The following is a 22,554-nucleotide window of genomic DNA, read 5'->3' on the forward strand; positions in this document are numbered from 1 at the left end:
CCAGAGCCCTGGCTGGCTCCCCCATGCAGCTGCAATAGCTGCATTAATGGAGAAGTAAAATCTCCATTTCCCTCCCAAAAGGGGAGGGAAAGCACTTAAATCTATGCTGCTATTTTAAGCATCCAGCTGTCCAGAATTGTTCAGAAAAATCAATTACTTCCATATTGCCAAAAACCCAGGAACAGGCATTCTGAGATCAGCCTCTCTTGTGTGTGAGCTCGTGGCCGAACACTGCTGCAGCCAGGATTGCCCTGTTCTACAGCTAGTGGGGAATCAAAGGCTCCTGTTTGCTTATGTTCCTCCATCTTTTGCCCAAAGGCTCTTGATTACACTCTGAATTGCCTCTAAGCACAGAAAGCTGCATTTTGGAAATGCTGTCTCTTCTCAGGATGCCTGGCTCCTACAATCAGGGACTGGGGAATTGTGTTCTTGGCACAGGTGGGCTTTGGGGAATGAGGGTTGCCTTACACCTACTCAGAGCTAACAAACTCCTACCCCTGGAGGTGTTGAAGGCCAGGTTGGATGGGACCCTGAGAAGCTCCCATGGCAAGGGATTTGGAACTATGTGTTATTTTTAAGGTCCATTCCAACCCGAACCATTCTGTGATGATTCTGTGAAATTCCACAAAAGCACCATTGCTGTAGCAGGTCATGGTTATAGCAGCTGTCCCTGTAGGGAGCCATCACAGGGAGGGGAACAAAGAAGAGTTTAAGCTTCAGAAGATGTGGGAAATGGATACCCAAGTTCTTGGAGGTGCTGTTGGGCCAGGACAGACTGAGCAGGGGAGGTGCTGGCTCTGGTCAGAGTGTGCAAATCAAGACTGACTGAACTTTGTGTCTCGGCTTCAGCCTGGTCCAGATCTCATCTCCCTCCCCATGGCAATGAGCAGCTCTCTAAAGAAGGCCTTTTTATGGCTGCAGTGTCCTGACATTTTTTGTTGTGTTTAATAATTCTTCAGGATTACTTTAGAAATACCCCAGTATTTCTTTTAAGTTAGCAAATGTGATGAATTTGCATTGAGAGAGAGATTTCCTGCAATGTGCAAGTAAGTTTTTCTAGAAAAACATTAAGAAATGAGGGGGAGGAAAAGTGTTCTCCCTGGAAAATGTTCCTCTGGATGCCCATGTGGATGTTGAATTGTGTATCACTGTAGCTGTGGTCACTGGCTATTTAATCCTGATGCTTTGTGCTCGTTCAGTGTCTGGAAATGGAAAGGCATCTTGCTTGGAGGCCTTCAAAATCTGTTTAGTGGCCTGTTGAACTCTGCTGGTCAAATTTAGTTCTAAGAGAATATGCTCTGTGCCAGCTGCTGAGTTTAACTGAGGACCTGTGTAGGCTGCGTTTGGCCCGTGGTGATGTTGTACAAAATTTCCATAACAAATATTCCCACGTCCTGGAGCAGTCAAGGGAGCTGGCTGCTAATGCTTGAGGAAATACTGCTGGAAATAGCTCTAACCTGAGGGGCTGTCCTGTCCTCAGCCTGCTGGGCTTTTCCACCCATAGGACCAGGGGGGAAAAGTGAGGAGAGGGCTGAGGTTTCTGCTCAGGGACTGAGTGTGTGTTTGGGTCCCTTGCTCTGAGCAGGGGTACAACTTCTGAGCCTCCTGAAGCTGGATGACAGCAACATTGCTCCCTGCAGTCTGAATATCCACAGCAACCAAAGATCCAGAGCAGTGGTGTGACGCTGCACTGGGGACAGATTCCAACTGTGCACTCACTTTTCCCTGGTTCAGCAATGTGGTTGTCCAGAGGGGTTGGGAATGCCCCATCCCTGGAAGTGTTCAAGGCCAGGTTGGGTGGGTTTTGGACAACCTGGTCTAGTGGGAGGTGTCCCTGCCCGTGGGATCCCTTCCAACCCACACCATTCTATGACTCAATCATTTTAGTTCAGGTGCAGAAAATGCCAGAGAGGGTCTGAGGTGTCCACTGGGCCCATCTGGCTGATTCATCACATTCCCATCTTTAGAAACCTGGTTTTGCCCTCCAAGTGAGCATTTCACACAATTCAGAGTTTATTGCATTTCCTACCCTCCTCTGGACTTGGCACTGATAATAAGACCCCTTGGTTTTGGAGGTACCATTTGAGTATCACCTAAGTTTTTATTGACTCTTTCTTCCCCTACCTTGTCACTCAGTACACCTTGCAGTGCTTTCAAATACTTGTCTTTCCTCAAACCCCCTGAACCCTCCACCTTGGCTCTGGTTGAGCTTTTTTCCTACCTGCTCTGTGTGCACACAGTCCCCAGAAGTCTGTAAATAAAGCTGTCTGGCAGTAACATGTGGGCTGTGCTGACAGCTCGGTGCATTAGGCAGCCTGGATTAAAATTAATCCTGTTGTGTGGTAACAGCTCAAATACCTCAAGCACTGCTGCTCTGGCTCCCCAGCAGCTGGGCTCCCACGCACGAGTGGAACATGAGACACGTTTGGCTGAGGTTGCCACGGGCTCCACTGGTTTCTGGGCTGCTCCAAGGAAGTTTTGCTGGGGGTGGGGAGCACCAGGAATGCTGCTGGAGGAGAGCAGTCAAAATCCAGTGGGTGCATCCCTCGGAGTGAAGGAGGATATTAATTTCTACGAGGATGGGGAGATGGATGTAGGAAGGTTTTAGCAGAGGGTGTTCATTAAGCTAGAGGGAGAGGTTTGTGGTGGTAGATTCATGTGGTGGATGTGCTGGGTTCCCTCCCAGCTATAACCTGGGACAAGGAACTGGAAGGGTTCAGAGGGAGTGTGATACATACAGTCACCCAGCAGGTGTGATGTGGAGGCTGCAAAGATCATTTAGACCAATTCCCCACTCTGCTGTGCTCAGAGCTTTCCTTTCCTTGTAGTAAAGAGGAAGACATCTGTTTTATTCCGACTTTTTTTTTAGCCTCCTGGTAGCAGATTAGCTTTTTCTGGCTGGCAGTATGGTGTGGCTGAAAGTCTTGTGGGCTCTCCTTGAGATTTATGTACAGAAATGCTTCCTGTAGGAAGAATCCTTTCCCATCCACAGTGCAGAGCACCTCTGGGCAACACTTGATCCATCAAAGACATCAGGCTGAATCTGAGGATGCCTCTCACCATCTGTAGGAAACCAGCACTTACATGAGCTCAGCTCCAGTTTTCCAGCCTTTCCCTACTGTGGAAGGACATGGGGCAAATCTGTCTTACTGGCTTGTCTAGGGACCCCACCAAAAGCTTCCCTGATGAGATGCCAGAAAATGTTGGCTTGAATGTTCCTGTTATTGGTCAGAGTTAGGTGAATTATTTGTGTTAGGTGGTGGATTAGTGGATCCACTGGGGTGGATCAGCGGTCCTTGGATGACTCCACACCTGCTGAGGCAAGAAGCAGACAGCTGCATTCCTTGGTGAAGTGGAAATGAGCTGCTGTCTAAGTCACCTTTGCAGCCCTTAAGGCCATGCTGCCGTTTCGTTTTTACCTTTGTCTTGAATCATTCTGGTACAAAGCAGCCTCCTGTCCTCGGGAGATCAGGATGCAGTAAAAAATAACAGTAGGAGCACCCTCTGATCTCCCTGCTGGGTGTGGAAGTGCTGAATCCCCAGGCAAGTCCATGCCTAGGGTGGGTTAAGAAGCAGGTTGTCTTTCCCAGGGTCTGTGCATCAGCCTGCTGAGCCAAAACCTGTCCAGTGCACGGAGTGCAGAACAAGGAGCCACAGGCCATTGTTGTGCTGGTGAATGTCCCTGCAAGGGGGCAGGTATCTGGGAGAGATCTCAAACTTGCTGCTGCTCTTTGGGCAAGCTGAAATGACAGAGGGAAGTCAGAGAGCCGATTCACAAAGGGTGCTGTGGCTGTTGGTCGTGTCCCTCCGTGGGGGACAGAGCACAGCTGACAACACAGAGCAGAAGGGAAAGAGTTCAGATGCAGGAAGGATACAACGGATGTGTTTGTTTTCCTGTTTTGTTTGTACTCAGAGCACTGATGGGTGTTGATAATGTGGGGGTTTCTGGGAGAATTGGTTTGTTTTGGGGTATGGGGCAAAAAGGTTCACTAGACCCAATGTGTGTGCCAAAGGCAGCCAGGCATCCTAATCTATTGGGAGAGGCTTTTAGGAGGATCAAAGCCTCTCTGGCACCAGCCTGTGGCTGCCAGCTGCCTCTAGCACTGCTCCCATCTCCTCACAGACCACCCATTAAGCTGTTGCCTGCCAGGGAGCAGAGATTCCTCTCTCCAAAATCCTCCAAAGGCTCTGCTGGGTGTGCTTCCACATAACCTTTCTGTCTGCCTCTTCCTGCCCTCCCTCCATGCAGCTCCTGCTGGTTTGGCTCTCTCTGCTTGCTCTCCTCATCCCTGCACCCTCAGCCTCCCGGTCCTTCCCTCTCCTCTTCTTTGCTTCCTTCTCTGTCACGGCTTGAACAATAAAGAATTTGGGGAATGAGGTGATCCTACCTTGGGCACTACCAGGACACTTCTACTTTTTAGCTGTAGCTTTGCAATGAGGCAGATGTTTTGGTGCATTGCTAACATATGACAGAATAAGGACAAATGTACCTGTAAACTTGTTTTGCACTTGTTGGGAAGCTAATCCCCACAGAGCTGGGGTTTGGTTGGATGCCAGCTCTTACCAAATCCCAGTATGTGCTTCTGGTTTTTGTGGCCAGAGGTTTTTATTGGGGTGGATAAATGTGCCTTTGCAGATTGCTGGTGTTGTCTCCCCTTCCACATCTCAACAGAATTGTGCTGAAAAGTGGGGAAAAGTGGACAAAAGTGAAGCAAAGCTCCCAGCCTGCTGCCATCTGACCACATTGAGCATTGGCATCTGTCAGTGCCAACTGCACAGGTTCCCCTGTACGGATGGAATTCCGAATTCCAGCCAGATTATGCTGGGAACAAGTGTTGCCAGGAGTTATCTTTGTCTTCAAGTAATAAGAGGAAGTGCTGCAGCTTTCCTGAGCCGGAGGCAGTAGCTCAGTTTTGCAGACCTGAGATATTCTGGTGAGCAAGGGGAGGTGATAACCAGCTGGCAGGGTGCTCACAGAGGGCTGAGGCAAGCACATGTAATAGATACAGAACCATTATTGTTGTTAACAACACAAATATGCTTTTCCTTATTTCTTGGTGAGTACCCCATTGGAAACATTCATATTTAATTAGCATTGATTCTTCTTGAGTGAATTGCTTTAAAAACTGAGGCAATGGAGCCCTTTCTCTTGCTCAGACAGTATCACATAACCAGTCCATCACTTCATCAGCACAATGAAGTAATTCTGTTCAGGGCTGAGAAGTTATGCTGCTTGTAGTGAAAATGGTGACTTGAAATTTTCAAACTGTTTCTGGCACCTCTGTGGGTAAGGTTTGGCAGGGAGCACATTGCAGATTAAATCTTTAATGATTTATTTGCCTTTATTTTATAGAAGAGTGTGCAGGTACTGACTGGTCCTTTAGAGAGGAGGGTCAATATCAAGCACGAGGCAACTTTTCTACAAGGCTTTCTCTTCCTGTCCTCTGTCCCAGATTTAATATTCTGTTTTTCCAGGTGACCCTCCACAAGCTGCTGCCTGGATTGGCCAGTGTATCCTCTACTTGCTGATAATGGTTTTTGAGAAGACTGTGATTAGCCTTGTCCTACTTATCCCTGGTTGGACAAAGGTAAGCAGTATTTTTCTAGCTATATCTGTTGTGGTTTCTTTTTGTCAGCTCTGCCTGATTCACAGTTCCCATTATTGAAGGCCTTTAATCCTCACACTTGTTGACATCACTTTGTAGTCATTAGCTATTACTTAAATTTTGGGAAATATGACTTTCATAATGGCTTGGCTTTTGGTGCATTCTCTTGCTAGTCAAAAGCTAATGGAATAAGATGATGCTTTAATTTTCTTTCCCGTTCTTGGAAAGCTGAAATGGGCTGGGCTGGCAGCTGAGCTCCCTTCAGTTCTGCCAGAGGATTTCTATGTTATTCAGTCAAGTCAGTCCATGTTGGTGTTTTGTGATCCCGTGCTTAAAACAGGGGGACTCTTACAAATTAATTTGGAAAGAGCTGTACAAGCAGTGTGTTGTCTTTTCCAGCTCAGCTGCTTCTGCATGCCAGCAATGTTAATTGTGCTGATCAGAAGTTTATCTTTAAAAAAATTAAAATAATAGTCTGTGGGGCTTTTAGCCACATGCCTGTTGGCAGGTAGGTGTGATGGGTGTAAAATCCTAATTCTGAGAGTCAGTTTGGAGTCCACTTTCACCAGGCTCTGAGGTACCAGGCACTGTGTATAACTTGACTGAGAGTTACTTCAGCAGTCTGGGAGCACTTATCTCTTCAAGGGTTGTCCTTCAAACCCAGTAGTCCACAGTGCTCACACTTGGATGTGAATTTACTCAGCAGCACAAATCCAGATCCAGAGATGCTGCTGGATTCCTCTCCATGATTATTGTTCGTGGCTGGTATCCTTGTTCTGCAGATGAGCTCCAGGGAGCCAAGGGAAGTCGCACCAGTTGTTGTCATGCACTGAAAGACTCACAGTACTTGTTTCTGTACAAGATCATGTGTTTGGCAGCTGGGCTAAGGGAATATCCTGTGTAATCTTTTAAGAGCTGGGTTGAAGCACAGGCTCCAGAGCTCTGGCTGCTCATGTACAAAGACAACCAGTTTTCATCAAAGGTCTTGCAACAGAGCTGTTCAAATAATGATTCTAAATGTTTTCTCCTCTGCAGCTTCAGCAGATCCTCCTGGGCTACATCCCAAGCCCTCAGCTGGAGCTTGTACTGGTGATGTTTGTTGTGCCTTTCATAGTCAATGTAAGTGGTGCTTCTGCAAGTGCTGGGTGGGATGCTTTGGAAATTACAGTATACCCTCATGGGAGTGTGCACAGGGACTGGCTGGGGGCAGCCTTGAAGTGGCTGGGACAGGATGGAGGGGTGTGTTAAGAAATCTGTCACAAATCTCTCGCTGCCACAGACTCTGTTCCCAATTCCCATCCTTTCCTCTGAGCTGCCGTGGGGCTGACTCTTCACCTCTTGGAATAAAGCTGGGTCTTGTTAGGTGAGAGCTCATCTCAGCAGCAAGCAGTGGGTGTGGGGATGCCCAAAACCCTTTAATGTTCTATAGGATGGCTTTTGATTTGACAGTCCAGCCAGTTGACTGGATGTCAGATTATGTTACAGTAAGACAAGGTGCTCAAGGTTACCCAGAATTGTTCTTCTCAAAACTAATTTGACAAAACCTCTTGAAAGCTCAGCTTTTTCCTGGTTCCCCTCATTCTGGGTAATCCTTGAGCTGCTGCCCAGTTCTTGCTGAGGTGGGAAGTGGGAACAAGGTGTTAACACTCAGATGCTCCCTGGACAAGTAGGGAGTTGAACTCACTTTCAGTTCATCCCATGCACATTTCAATGGATGCAGCACTAGCAAAGTTGGATTGATCTGCCTCTCTCCACCATCCCATCTGCCTCTTTGCACATTACAAAGCAAATTCTGGTCCTCGGAGAACTGACCAGGGACTGGTTCAGGCAGATGAACTTTGGATGGAGCTTGGTTCAGTGGTTATGTTCTGGTGGAAACTCAGCCTATTGCGGTCTTCCTTAATCTGGGTCTTCAACAACTATGGAAACAACAGGACATGTGTAAGAAGGGACTTAAGGAATTTGACTCATCCAATCCCCATGGACACAATTGATGCAGGGCTGATTTAGATACGAGGTTGATCAAGGCTGGGTATCTGGAGAACCCAAGAGGAGAAGTATCTGTGATTGAGTGACTCTGTATTTTGGTCTCTGCAACCTGTTGATGTAACTTCTTTCTCCCCAAGGCCATTATGTTCTGGGTTGTGGACAGCTTGATCATGAGGAAATACAAGCAGAAGGATACCCTAGACATCAATGGATCCACAGAAACTCCTCGGGCCAGGAGGACTGAGGAATCTCAGGTAAGACCAGGGATGCAAGCTTGTGGGATGGTCTGTGTGTTTTACCACAACCCTGTAACAGAACATCACATTGCCTGAACCTGGGGTGGTGCTTCATGAATGTGGGTGATCAGCCTGTGAAGTCAAACTCAGTCTAACCATGAGCAGTGTCACAGCCCAGGAGCTGTTGCTGAAATACTGCCCTGAATGATGACAGTATCTTGGGGGGATGAGCTGGCTTCTGCACTGATCTGAGTGTGCAGGCTAAAACTGTCACTCTGAGCTTTGCTGTATTTAATTGTAATTAATTTTGGCTGGGAAGTGCTTACTTTCCTCTCAGTAATTGTTAGCATCCCTTTTAGAGGACAAGGCTTAGCTGGGAATCCTATTTTTGTCAGCATTTGGTATTTTTTTTCAACCAGATTATTGTCTCTTAGCTGGTTGAGGCTGTTGTGTTTTGTGTAGCCTGAGCCTGACAGTTACAAGTTATGGTAGGGGAGGAAATGCTGCAATTCCAGCAGACTTTGTTCTTCTTAATCATGTGTGGTTTGTTGGGTCGGTGGTGTCTACTTCTTACTGACCTTTGGGCACAGTCCACAGTTTTGGTCCCTGGGAGGAATTCCCTTCCTTCTCCTGGCACCCAGGCCTGGTTTCAGTGTGTTCTTGTATGACTGCTGATATCCTGCAGCTCACTGGAGAGGCTTAACGAGATAAGATAATTTCTGGCAATCACAGCCTGGCTCCTGGAGGAGCTTCTGCTGAGGAATTTAGATGAACAGAAATAGCTCCTGCTCTCTGAGAGTTCTTTCATAAGGAATAACTCAGCTCTTGTGCTGATAGATGGGATGGCCCATCACTGGTGGCACTGCAGCACACACAGAGGTGGTGATGTTTTAACAGTATGTGCTTGGCAGTCTGCACAGCAGCCAAGGCTTCTGTGTCCCAGGGGTGCAGTGGGGAAGTGGCCACAGCTCAGGCAATGTCAGAGGAATCCTGGGCCTGCCTCTGGATGAACAGTTCTGGCGAGGTCAGTGGTGGTAAAGCCCTGCCCTGCTCACTGGATGTGTTCCTGAAGGCCCAAGATCAGTCAGAATTACCAGCTCAGAAGCAGAGCTAAGGAGGTGACATCTCTGTTTGAGACAAGGACCTCCTTCACAGCTTTTGGAGCCAAATCTTGCAGCAGGCAGGCTGGCAGATGGTGGCTGCTGTGGATGGGCAGATGGTGTCACAGGTACTGCTCCTCCATGGGGATGGAGCTGCACCTCTGTCTTGTTCCACTGGCACTCCCAAGTGTTTTGTGACTTCTAGCTCAGTTTTGGATATCTGAAGGAACACCACCTGCTAATTTCTAGATGCCAAGAAAGCCACTTCTGGCAGGTCAATAGTTTCAAGTAGTAGAAACAATTCCCACAATCTGCCACGTTGTGTCAAAGGTTTTTCTCATCTTCCAAGTACCTGACTGGTTTTCCCTGAAGACTTCAGCAAGAATTCAGCAATGTGCAGGTCATCTGTTCATCCTGAAACCCTCTGATCCATCACTGCAGTGGAGCTACCAAGGGGACTGGTTTCTCCTTGGAGCAGTCTGCAGGGATTGCCTCCTTTATGCTCAGACATGTTCCTGTGCCTCTGGCCTGACAAATATTTTGGGCAGGGAAGGAAGCTTTTGAAGAAACACAGAAGTGGGTGACATGTTTTCCTGCTCTTTCTTGGCACAGGGCCTTGAGGAATAGCCTTAAGCTCCTGCTTCAGGTGTCAGCTTCTTAAGCTGTGAACTAAAGATCATGTTGACTGGCTGAGCCCTACAGCTGGATTGACTGGAATTTAGGCTCAAAAGCAGAAAATGAGCATTTGCTGGGTTTGTTGCTGCTAATAACCTGTTCATGTGGGGGAATTTCTTGTTTTCCTGCTGCCCATTGGAGGAGGAAGGGGGGCTGAGGTGTGTAGGGCAGAGCTAATGTGTCCCACAGGTTTATCAGGGTTCATCAGGGCTGTCTCGCTGCAGGCGCCACCAGCTCCCCATCTCACTGCCGACTTGAATTTCAACCCTCTGCCTATCTCACCAATGGAGTGTCATTATTTTCACATGAACCAGCAGTTTGTGTTTGGAAAAGGAGAGGGAGAGATAGGAAGCAGAATGGAAAGAGTGGGCTGGAGTTAACCTGTTAAAAGCCCACGCTCTCTGCTTTCTCTGGGGGCAGCAGGAAACCTCAGCTCTGTCCTTGGCTTGGTAGAGCAGCTGGGCAGCAGGAAACCCAACAACAGCAATCCTGTTTCTGGTGTCACTTACTGACTGTGGCTGCAGCCAAGGAAGTGGCAGCCTCTTGAGGGCTTTAAAGCTCCTTTGGTGAACCAGAGGATGAGCTCTTGCTGCTTCTTCTACACTGAATCCCAGAAAGGGACAAACTCCCTTTATGGTTGGAAGAATTTCCACCTTTCTTTCCTTCCATGTCAGTTTTAAGCTTTGTGTTGTTTCAGTCTCCTGCCCTGCCTTGTAAATTTTCATGGAGTAATTTTTTTTTCCCCTCTTGTGGGATAGAAAAGGATCTCTTGAATGCCAGCTTGCATCCAGTGCTGTTCAGCTTGGGGAAATTAATTAATCTGCAAGGCCCTTATTTTTGCTTTGTCTGTGTCCTGCCCTTGACCCGAGGCTCTTTTCCCTTGCCCTTGTAACTCCCAATGAACTTTAGATCTTATCAGTGATTTCTTTGTTTCCTCCACTCAGGAAAACAAGCCAGTTTTAATAATGTTTTATTTGATCTTTTTTTCAGTTGTTGGTTTTTTTCCCCAGGGAGGTGGATGAGTTTCTCTTCCTTTCCTGAGGGCTTACATTTTAGAGACAACCCTTAAAGCAAAAGTCCAGTAACGTTGGTACTTGTGAGAAAAATAAGGGTGAAAATAGAGACCACTTTGAGGCTGGAAGGAAAGTTAATTTACTGCATGAGGGCCTGCCTTTGATCAGGATGGAGTTCAGCACCTGTCCTAATTCCCTTCATAAGGAGCTCTGTGTTTTGGCATTCATTAGATGAAGATGTTGATAAACACCAGTACAGTGCTGCTTACTTTTAAAGTGTTGAAACACTTAGTCCAAGAGCAAGTTGGATTTGCCTGTTGCTTAGCCAAGAAAAAATTTTTATTTATTTTATTTTTAATTGTCTCAAACTCGTGATAAACTCAGGTGCCAGGTCCTTACAGGGAAGATAAGTGAAGGTGGGCATAGAGGTGGCTCTGAAAGGAAGCTGTCCCACCTCACAGTCCTCCTGACTCGTGGCAAATCATGCTGTGGAATGTGTGAGGTGTTTGAGGACTGCTGAGACAGCAGCACATTGTGCCAGGACTGGAAAACCATGTCCCATTTCCACCCCTGCCACCAGCCTGCTGTGATCCTGACCTGGATGCATCTGCAGGGGAAGAGCCTTGTCCAACTTGTTCTGAAAACTCCCAAATTGGAGTTGGGCTTGAAAACAATATCTGAGGATGTGTCCTGTGGCTGTCATGGCAACGAGGTGCTCTCTCATGGTGCTGCTTCCTGGGGAATTGTGGAAAGGTTACTGGGGGACTGTTGGCTCGTGTGGCTTCCTACAAGTGTGTGGTGGGCAGGTAGCAGCCTGGATGGGTCTGGATGCACAACACTGTCACCATCCCTGCTTGGCTGCAAGGGGATTTGAGTTTTCAGCTGAAACCCACCCAATTCACCAGTTCAACAGACCCCACAACCAGTTTGTTGCAGCCCATCAGAGCTCACTGAGTTCACAGTGCTGCCTATGAGTAATTACCCACACATTTCTTCAGGTTCAGCAGCATCACAATACCAATGTGATAAACAGAGGAAATCTTCACGTGAGAGAGATGGAAACTTTACAGTGTGTGTCCTGAACCAGAAAAAAAAATATAAATTCCTTGAGACCAATGAGGGGGACAACAAGAAAGCTTAATCCAGTCTGCTGCTGTCCTTTGGGTGTCTGATTGTGAAGGGAACAGCACTGGATGAAGGGGCTGGGGTGTGTGTGAGGGTGGGGAGGAGGAAATCTTCCCCTGCGGCTCTTCTGCTCCTTTGAAGTCACTGACTCACTGGAGTTCTGTTTTTCCTGTTTAGTGTTTTTGTTGCTGTGGTGACAGGCCCTGTGGCGAGTCCTAACAAGTGGAGGGCACGTGAATTCATAACTGTGCGTGGAAATAGACAGAGACAGGAATAATTCCCCCTGCTCCTGGTTTTGCCCCAGGGATCCTGGGCTCTGGGAATGTTCTGTGTGTGAGCACTGGGCTGAAAGTCCATCAACCATCCCTTGATTTAGACCTCTGCTGAGTCAGGCACAGGGAGACTTCACAGTGACAGTGCAGCGTCTCTTGTCCAAATGTGGGTGTTTGAGGAGATGGGGGTAGGGGAGGGTTGAGCAAACAGCCTGGTGTGGAGCACAACTCCGATGAGGAGCAGCTGAGGGAACTGGGGATACAGGAGAAAAGGAGGCTCAATGGTGACCTTATTCCTCTACAACTCCCTGAAAGGAGGAGTCAATCTCTTCAGTCTGGGATCAGTCTCTTCTCTCTGGTGGCAAGAACAGGACAAGAGGGAATGATCCCCGGTTGTACCAGAGGAGGTTTATACTGTATATTAGGACAAAATTCTTTACTGAAAGGGTGGTCAGGCACTGGCACAGGCTGCCCAGAGAAATGGTAGAATCACCATTCCTAGAAGTGTTCAAAAACCATGTAGATGTGGTGTTCAGGGACATTTAGGTTTAGAGATAAACTTGGCAGTTCTGGGTTAATGGTTGAACTCAGCCTAAGAGGTCTTTTCCAGCCTTGAGGATTCAATGATTCTAATCTGTCCAGCCATGAATATTACCCATGCACACTGCTGGCTGCCTGGAACTGGGTTCCAGCTCTTCTGCAGTCAGTGCAGCCATCTCCTGGATAGAATCCAGCCTTTTTCCTCTTCCAGAGGAAGTGGCTGGACAATGCCCACATAATGGCTCTGTCTGCATCTTTCAAATGCTCCAGGTTGATGGCAGCCAGTTCAGAGCAGCCCATGGTGGGCTCAGGTGTGGAGTTAACTACTGAGTGTGTAGGGTTCCTGGGGGAAAAGGGCAGCCTTTGGGTCCTGCAGCAAAAAAAAAAAAAAAAAAAAAAAGTGCTATTTTACCTCAAACACCAGTGAGAGGTGTCACTGCTCTCCTTTGGCTCCCACAATTCGGACTGAGCCAGGAGCTGCTGTGCCAGGCAGAAGCAGAAATGAGGTGCTGCCAGGCTGGAACGCCACTCCTGAGCTGGCTGGCCATGGCTGTAGCTCTGCTTGCCCTTCTGGCTGGGCTGCGGAGGTGACAAACATCTGGGGGCCTGGGAAAAGGTCCACATGTGGTATAGCTGTTCACAAAACATGTGGCCTCATTTTTGTATATCTCCACTGAGGCTTCAGCCAGGCCTCAACATTCATGTGTGAGTCCTGTCCCATGGGGAACAGAGCCTTGGGCTGCCCATTCTGCTCTCACGGAAGAGCTGGGACACCAGAAGGTCACGGTGTCTGTGCCCAAATCCATTTGGCTGTTGTTGGGGAGATGGTCTAGATCACCTTGAGGCCTGGATCTGGCAGCAGGCCCTTCTAGGAATGCTTGACTTGTTCAGCAAGCAGGACTGAAGATCTGAGACCTTTGACTCCATCAGTATCTGTCTGTTCTCCTCTCTAGGTACTGCTCTCTCCAGACATGGATTATGATCAGTCTGAAAGCGACCAGGATATTTCAGGACTCCAGGGAACCAGCCAGAAGATGAAACAGCCCAGCTATCAAGTGGTCATCTGACAGCAGTGGGACAAGGGAGATGGAGGAAGGAGCAGCACTGTGATCCTTGAGCTGGCCAAGGAAGGGCAGGGTGGGGGAATACTGGGTGACTCTTGTGGATCTACAGAGATCTTTTTGCCTGCCTCATCTTAGACCTGTCCTGCAGTTGTCTTGGGGATGGTATCTGTGCATCTTGTACAGGCTTGAGCAGTATCTGCTTTACCTGTCTGCCCCACACACAGGCATGTTGAGGTTGGGGATACAGGGATGTACTTCCCTGGCTGGACAAACTTGAGTGTGACTTTTTTTTTTCTTTTGTCAGGGCTAGAGACTAAAATGAAAAGATTGTCTGTTTTTTTAATAGAAAAAAAAAAAAAAAAAAAAGGCTCTATTCTGTACTACCTGAACTGTGACACTTTTATATGCACAATGCTCAAGAGAATTGGTTTGCAGTATGTATTTAAATGTCTTGAATTGGGAAGCTTGTTCCAGTGGATCTGATTCTTTTTACTGTTTTATAAGGAATCCAATAAATATATGACCTAAAATTGCTTCATAGATTAAATGCCTTCGTGTGCTTAATGTTCTGCATTAAGAACACTTTCACAGTGTTCTTACACTGTGAAAGGGAGGAAGGGGGGAGCTGTTTAAATCTTTCCTGACCAGGGAAGGTTGTGTTTCTGCAGCAGGGCTGTTCTGGTAAACCTGAAGATGAAGAGCTTGAGCCACAGAGCTTGGTTTCTGTGGTTGAGATGTAAGAGCTGCATCAGCCTATGCTGGGCTCCAGGACAGACTCAGAGATGGATCCCAGTCACCACCTTAGGAAGGGAGTGTTTACTGGAAGTTGACAACTCGCCTTTGTTTAAAATAAACAACTGAAACATCTGCAGGATCTGATTCAAACTGGATCTGAAAGCCCCATTAGCTAGCCCTGTTTTGGGGGCAAGGAAGGATCTGGAAAAGACCCTGGGGCATCCTAGGACTGGTGCTTTTTGCTCCAAGTGTGAAGTGCAGGGCTTTTCCCTGTTTGCTTTTCCTCTTAGCAAACTGTATTTGTCTATAAACACAAAAATGCAAAACACTTTGCAGCTGTCCTGGGGAGAGAGGGAGCACAGAGCCAGCTGCACCACCCCACTCCCAGGCTGGATGCAGAGACACAGCTGTGGAGAGACCCATCCAGAGTCCAAATGGGGGGACAGTCCTTGGAGCAGGAATCCAGGATCCACTGGACTGGTATCCCTAGCCAGGCTCTGATTCTTGCAAGACAACTCCCCTTAAGTGATGGATGGGAATGATCTTTTATTTTCCTTTTTCCCTTGTATTTTTCCCAAGAAAACAGCCCTTATTAAGGAGTTAAAATTAAAGGATTTGGATTTTTTAACTTGGCTGGATTTAGACTTAAAGGCTGAGCTTGGAGCATGTGAAGATATCTGGTGGGGGTTTTTTGAGGGTTTGGTTTGTTGTTTTTCTCCTGACTTCAAAGTGGTTTGAAGCCTTAGATGCAAATCAAAGTCTCGGATGCCCCTCAGTGAACTAGACACGCTTGGCTACACTTGCAGCTGTGCAGCTTTAAACTGTTTTTCTGGAAATTAAGTCCTTTTTTGTTTTTCTTCCTTAATGAAGGGTCAAAATCCTACTTCTGCTGGCACATCAAAAGGGTTTTGGAACACATGGCACACAGCGCTCTGAATAGATTATTTATATTGCTCACTGCAGTGGGTTTCACAACACAACTTCTGCTTGTCTGGGGAGTTCTGCACTGGTAAAGGGCTGGAGTAAGTCCTGGGCTGTGTAAGGTTTTGACTGGAAATAGATTAAAACAGCTCCCCTATTAAAAACTTGCTCCCAGTTTTGAGGAATCCTGGTAGTTTTGGAGTTTTGTTCTTGCTATGGGGCTGCACAGTGCAATCCTGCAGTGGGTGAAGACTGCAAATTTGGCCAAAGCGATGTCCTTGTCCTAAACTGGCGTGTGAGTGACATGACCTTCATTTCAGCCCTTAGTTGTGGGGGTCTGAGAAGGTTCACAATCAGCAATAGCAGGACAAGTAAGATGTGGGGGAAGGTTCTCCCTCAATCCTTGTGTAGCCTGTGCTGTTTCAGCAGCCCTGATCCCTTTCCATCTCTGGAACAGTGCTGTGCAATTGTTTCCATTGCACTCCAGAGTGATTGCTCAGCCTCATTCCTGAGCTGAGCACTGTGCACTCATAGACACGTCCCTATGAATCCAAGTGCTCTGTGACACTCTTGGAGATGAGAATAAATGCCTCTTCACTGCAATAACTGCATAGAGGTCTGGCAGCTCTCTGGGATAGCATGAAGGGCTGTGAGGACCAAGCCTTAACACATTCCCCCTCATGAGAGAGGGAAGTGTTGTGATGCCCACTTCAGAGCTGAAAAAAAATTGAAATTTACAGTCCATGACCTGCCTTTGCTCTTGGGGCAGCAGGAGCACAAGCCGTTTTCCCGTGTCCTAGTCTACTATATTTAAAGTCTGTGGTTAAACTCTCATTTCAATGTGGGAGTAGAACCCTAGGGTCTGTCCTTGCCTCCTAACAAGCATATAGAAAATGAAGAACATCAGTGACCTTTAACTTTCCACTGAAATTAGTTTGGTTCCCAACTTACTGTTTACTTGTGAGTGGTTCTTTCAGTCATCCAGTAATGCAGGCCTTTCCAGCAGCATAAAACATACACAACCTTAGCTTCAAAGCTTGTTTTATCTTTGCCAAATGAAAGCTCCACTGCAGTGTTCACTGTAAAATATTTATTGTGAAATGGATAACTGGAGCCTTAAGGAGACCTTGAGTATATTGCTCCAGGTGCTTCGTATCGCTGAGAAGTTGGACTTGAACATTGCTATCTTCAGGCCCTGAAAGAAATGTGTTTCCTTGGCTGGAGGAGGAGAAAGAGGAGCAATGATGCACCCAAATTACTAGCAGTAGGTGTGTGTTTATATATATTATATACATGTCTATATACACAGGAGATGGGGGGAAGAGCCTAAGCTGTTCTCTCCCCTTAGCAATACACGTGGACAGCACAATGTGGGAGGAGAGGGAAGGTTTGAGTAAGGACAGTATGGAAACACCTGCCAAACCCTGGGCTGTCCAGAAATCCACTGCCACTTTCCTGTTTGCTCAGGTTGTTCAGATGTGGGCTGTGGGTGATCTTCCTACTGTCTTCTTGGGCAGGCAAGTCAACTTCGCAGCTGTTCTTCCTCATCTCTTTCTGGCCCGCAAGCAAACTGCTGAGCATTAAACCTCTGTTCTCATTCCACATTCAGGACTGTGCTGAAGGTCTTGCCTTTAGCTCTCCCTCGCAGGAAAGCTATTTCTCAAGATAGCAGGGCCCAAAGCAGTAGTTTCTTCTTTATGTTCTGTTCCAAAGTACGAGCCTTGGCATGAGTTTTGTGCTAACTGAGCTCTCTGTAAGGATCTTCCAGAGTGCAGTTAAATCTTGCTGGTTGCTTTTGGCTGTTTCCCTCTTCCAGGCAGCACATGGAGTGAGTAAAGAAACCATGCTTGCCACCTGCTCTGCTGCCACAGTGCTTGCAGCTCTAATGAGCTGATCAAGCAACTGGAAAATCACCACCCCACCCCCAGCAGCTGGAGCTCCAACAGCAACAATATGATTTCATTGTTAAATATGAAAAAAATCAGTCAAGACTGAACCTATTTCTGGAGGTCTCTGGCAACTGTTTTCTCCTAACACATGGATATCATTTAATTCCTGGAGATGCTTCCACACCCAGCCTCCCTCTTTTTCAACTATGGAAAGGCAGAGTATTCATGAGCTCAGTTTGGCCTTGCCATGTAAATGTCTTTGTGGTTGTCAAGTCCCCTTTGGAGAAGCTCTTTGCTAAAACTCCCCTGTGGCTGATCTATAGCATTGCTCAGTGATGCCTCACTTTAAAATACACCACAGCCCTGAAATTTTGGGTTTGGAGCACCACCTGCAGTGGGGGTGGCTGGCAGACCCTTCTGTAACCTCCTGCTGCCAAATTCCTGCTGCGCACAAATTCCTGCAGTGTAAGGAAGGAGAAGAAGCCAGGGGAAATCAGGATGAAAATTTTTTGACAATTTGGAATAAATAAAGACTTCCTCCCTGATTACAAAAGCAGCTAGAAACGTCTAGTCAAAATTCAAGAGGCTGCCTTGTAGGCTCACAAGCTGTTGTGGGTTCTGGTTTGTCATCCCTTAGGAAATTTTAATCTTTGCTGAGCAGAAGGGGCGTGACGCTCAAGGACCTGGCAGGTCTGTTGGAAGCTCACAGTGGAACTTTGTTCCTTTCTGAGGGAGTCAAGACTCAAGAAATCACTAACCCTGCAATGTCATTTAAATTGAATTATGTTGAATTAACTGCTCCATGGAATGGGAGCCTGCACCACTCCTGTTGCTGCTGAGGACCAGAGGTGTTTTTTAAGCACACAGCCTGTGTACCAAGACAGCAAAACCCCATCAAGGTTTTCACCACTATTTTAAGGGCTTGTAGTAGATTCAGGGAACATCATGTTTAGTGGCAAATCCAGACCTCATCTCACTAACCAGGAAAGCAATACCCTCCCGTGGCCAGTTGATTTAAGGTTTTGATTTTGTTTGATGCTAATGGGTTGGTGAAGATGAATAGCCACCCTCCTCTCCTCTCTCTCTCTGTCTTTCTCTCCTTTCCCCATGGACCAAGGTTGGAGCAGGTGCTCCAAGTCACTTCTTTGCAAAGCCTATCACCTCAACAGGCACTGTACTGAATGATCTACCTTTTGTGGGGTGACTCACCAGCCCCAGGGGGTATTCCACAGATCCCTGCATGGGCTTATTTAAGGCCAGCAGCATCTGCACTGTTCACTGGCTTATTTCTCCCTTCCTTTCCACTGGGAGAGCACCAATCATGCCTTCAACCGTGTCCTTTCCCCCAGCCTTCTTTTTCTTCAGGAATTTGATGAACGTTCATTTAGCATGAAAAAGAGACAGCTGATTTCCAAGGACAAAATCCTTGGTTTCTTTGGCACCAAAACAAAAGGAAATATTCATAAATTGCCTTAAGGCTTCAGAAGGGACCTGCTGCCACACGTGCTGCCGCAATGCATGGCTGTGACCGGTCTTAAAGGCTGTTAATTGTCCCAAAGCTGGTCCCTGTGTCGAAAGGATGAGAAGCCAAATAGTCCTTATAGCTCCCATCGATCAGTTTGTCTGCGTTGTTCTTGGCAAACCAGCAGTCAACTTCCTGCTGGCCATTGTAGATCCTCCTCTGCTTCCACACAACAGGAACGAGCCGCTCCTTCACCTTCAGGGTGTTTGTAGAGTTTGCCTTCAGCACCTCAGTTTGGTTCTGCCCAGCCTCCTGACGACTTGCATTTAGGGATTCCTGAAGAAGCTTAACTTCATGGTTCAAGAACTGACCTGCAAGGCAAGATAAAATAAGAGTCCATGAATGGCTGATCTGTGCCTGTTTATAAATTGTTGTGGTTTGGTGGTTTGTTTGTTTGGGGTTTTTTTGGTAGGATGAATTTGAGGATTCTCAGCTTATGGATCTGTAAAGCGCTTCTCTACAAGAACAGGATGAATTTCGTTCCTATGATTTATTTCTAAATCGCACAAACATAGAGGTTAGAATAAAACCCTATTTTTTTTTTTTCCCATGGGTCACTGAAGAGGTTTTTTAGCTGCCAGTAGTAAGTTCCCTTCTGTGGAACATGATTACTAGAGGTTAATAATCCACAGAATGTCCATCAGCAAGCAAAAAGTTCTGGGCCTGAAGACTGAAGTTCTGTTCCTTTGCCTTCTTGGGAGAAAGCTCTCTAGGCCAAACCTAAGTGTGGATTTAGAGGTTTGTCCATGAGAGTGGCCTGAGTCCAGAACCCCACTCCTAAGGGATCATTTCCAGCTTCACCTGGGGGTGTCGAGTGGCACAGAAGCTATGGTGGAAGTTTTGGAGTTCTGCACTTGTACATGACCAAAAACATCAATACTTCTCATTGGCTGAAGGAACACAACCATCAGGTCATTATCTGAGCCTACCTAAAGCCTAGTTCCTTCAAAAGGTAGGGGTGGCTCTTCCTTCATTTCACATTTGAAAGAAAGGGGCCACAAAAAGTTCTTGTGGAAGATTTGGTTTCTGTCTCTGTACTGGGAGCATCAAGCACAGTATTCTAATAGTAACTGTATTGAATAATCATTAAAAGAGTGGGAATGTGAAAACCAGGCACAGCTGGGATAGGGAGAGAGAGCTCCTACAGGAAGAGACAGGAGAGGAGTTGGAGGTACTAGAAAGAGAGAAGCTGTTTGAGAGAGGATGTAAAAGTCTCACCTGGGAACTTAATCCCCACCTGCCTTGTTCCTTCCCTCCTGTCTCTGCCCAGAAATATCATTTATATCTGATCTACAACTCTGAACCCGATAATCTGTCACCTACCCAGTAGCCCATGGGAGTCAGAAGAGAGGCCTTTACTGTTGGAGATGTAGAACCCCAGGTGATTCCTCTGGTATGGGGCTGGCTTCCTGTAGTGGTGAATGAGGATGACAAAGCTGATGGAGTCCCGGATCGTCACGGTGATGTTGGAGTAGGCAGAGATGGACACCTCGAGGCTCCTGCTTCTCACAACAGCACTCCGGCCACAGGACAGGACAAGCCTTTCCCCATCATCCAGGATGACCCTCCTGGGTGTGATCTCCAGGTAAGACCTCTCTGGCTTGTTGCTGAGGATGGTGATGGTGCTGAAGTAAGTCCGATGTTTTTTGTGGCCATTGGGTGGTGCAGGAGCTCCAATTAATTGGCCATTCACAGTTACACCTTGCAGGAAAACAATCAGTAAATGAAAGCTGGAGCCCAGGATCATAGAATCACAGAACATCTGAGTTGGAAGGGGCCCAGCAAGAACAAGTCTATTGTCTCAATGACACAAACCTTGCCACTGAGGACATGCAGGCTTGCCACCTCATGCTCAATTATTTCACTTACCAGTATTCAAACGAGTCTGTTATAAAATTAGGACCTCATACAGAGCACATAAATTTACCCAAGCTCAGAAACACTGACCTTCTCTGCAGGCAGGTGCCCCCAGCCCCATTAATCCTAACAGAGTGTACACAGTGCCCCAAAAAGAACCACTTTTGAGTATTCTAAGGTGCAGATCCCACTGAGTCAATTAAAGCCTAAAAGTCCACAGTAAGATTCCCAGTCACTTTAATAATTTTTGTGACCTATTGTCCATAAGACAGTGACTCACTTCCCACAAGCCTCTGAACACCCACTGAAGAGTGACAATTGAGGAGGCTTGTTGCTAACCCAAGCTAAACACAAGCCATTAACACTGAGATTAAATATCTCTATATCCCATTATTCCTGATGGGATATCTCATGTCTTCAAAGATTCAAGGTTCTAGTGCTCCAGAGTCTGTTTTCCCCAAGCTCATTCTGCATTTGAGCCACAAAATCATTCAAGCAGTAGCACAGTTTGTGAAAGAAGCTGAAGGGAAACATTGCCTGGAGCTGTATCTTACTAAGGCAGACATAAACACAGAAATATGGGGTCTAGGCCGCTGCCATGCAGAACAGAATCATTACAACTTTATTGTGGCGTTTTGTAAAACAAGCCTGTGAATTGTCTCTGGTTTTGACACCCCTTTCTCCCACTGTTGCCCTGAGCAGGACATAATCTGCTTATTAGCTGCCCTGCTTAGAATTCCAGATCGGATCAGACCACACTTTGGGCCCCTGAGGCTCAGATTGGCTTGGGCAAAGCAGATCCTGAGTCATGTGGGTTTTCTCAAGATTGTCATGACTCTCTAGCCAGGTTGGTGGTTTCTTGACTAAAAGAGCCAGGGTGTTTGGTGAGCCTGCTTGAGTACTTTGCTCTGTCCTAAACCAAACAGTACTGTAAGTAAAGAGGGAAATTCCCACAGCAATTTTGGTGAGTCCAAACCTTTTATTTGCAAGCTGTGACTTTGTAATTGGGTGAAGTTGAACCATAGAAGAAGCTTTTTCTAACTTCCTATCACCTTCTGGCCTATGAGGCACCTTGGTGCTTGGTCTGCTGCAGAGCTGGCCTTACACTTTGATTTTCCACCACAAGAAACTGCTTAATTGCTCACCAGATTCCTTGTGATCAGAGACCAGCCGGAGAATGTCCCCTGGTTCTCCATCAATGTTGAAGCAGACAGAGAACTTGCTGGAGGGAAAATCAATGACGAAGTGAGGGTCCCCATCCGCTGAGAAGACATGGAAAAAGAGATAAATGTGAGAGGCTCACACAAAACTGCAGTGTCCAAGATTGCAACAAAACTGCTGTTTAAAGTGTGTTTGTCCCTGTTTTTTCTATGTCCTCCTGGTTTGTTGTTTTTAGAGGGTCAGATGGAGTTTGCCAGGAAATGCCAAGTTTTGCTTTGTTTTTTGCTAAGATTGTTTTGTTTCTCTCACAGAGAGGTTGGGTTTTCAATGACAACTCAAAACCCAAAACAGTCTAGATGAAAATCAGGATATTTTCTTCCCGGAATATAATTTCAGTGATTTATGGGAATTATCATGTAGGTGTTTTGAACTCCTCCATTCTGTCTTGGCAAACTACATCCCTCACAGCTCACAGAAATGTACTTTCTGACCAAGGGCTGCTGCATGGGTCCACCTCACACTGACCTCTCCTGGCCCTCAGTATCGGATTGGAGCAGTCAACAGCAGCTGTTGATCCCACAGTCTTAATTTTTCAACAATCCGTGACCTATCATCAACTATCAGACAGCTGACATTAGTAAGGCAAGTCAAAAATCCTAATTTCTAAGGTAAAATTGACCCTATCAAGAGAAATTCAAGTCAAAATTCTTGATCTGGACTTATTCTTCAGTGTTTAATAAAAAGTTAAGTGAAGATACAGGACCAACAGGAAAATTGTAAAATACTACAGAATTATCTCTTTTTCCATCTTCAACAACTTTTTTTATATTTCAGCATTGTTATTTTCAA

At 46.7% G+C, this 22,554-nt stretch overlaps 2 protein-coding genes across 2 annotated transcripts in view; one reads left to right on the forward strand and one right to left on the reverse strand.

The window, feature by feature from the left end:
- LOC131592485 (store-operated calcium entry regulator STIMATE-like) overlaps positions 1-14,138 on the forward strand; it is a 29,771-nt gene extending 15,633 nt beyond the window's left edge. The window contains exons 5-8 of the mRNA XM_058864026.1: positions 5,476-5,588; positions 6,642-6,725; positions 7,733-7,849; positions 13,510-14,138. Of these exons, the coding sequence (XP_058720009.1) occupies positions 5,476-5,588; positions 6,642-6,725; positions 7,733-7,849; positions 13,510-13,623 (428 nt within the window). The 3' untranslated portion in view covers positions 13,624-14,138. The remainder of the gene's footprint in view (positions 1-5,475; positions 5,589-6,641; positions 6,726-7,732; positions 7,850-13,509) is intronic.
- A 2,213-nt stretch (positions 14,139-16,351) lies between these two features.
- The window catches only part of LOC131592316 (inter-alpha-trypsin inhibitor heavy chain H5-like), a 40,431-nt gene continuing 34,228 nt past the window's right edge, over positions 16,352-22,554 (reverse strand). Inside the window, exons 12-14 of the mRNA XM_058863731.1 lie at positions 21,690-21,806; positions 20,011-20,388; positions 16,352-18,998 (exon numbers count right to left, since the gene is read on the reverse strand). Coding sequence (XP_058719714.1) covers positions 18,700-18,998; positions 20,011-20,388; positions 21,690-21,806 — 794 coding nt within the window. The 3' untranslated portion in view covers positions 16,352-18,699. The remainder of the gene's footprint in view (positions 18,999-20,010; positions 20,389-21,689; positions 21,807-22,554) is intronic.

This window comes from Poecile atricapillus, chromosome W, assembly GCF_030490865.1.
Source record: "Poecile atricapillus isolate bPoeAtr1 chromosome W, bPoeAtr1.hap1, whole genome shotgun sequence".
Lineage (NCBI taxonomy): Eukaryota > Metazoa > Chordata > Aves > Passeriformes > Paridae > Poecile > Poecile atricapillus.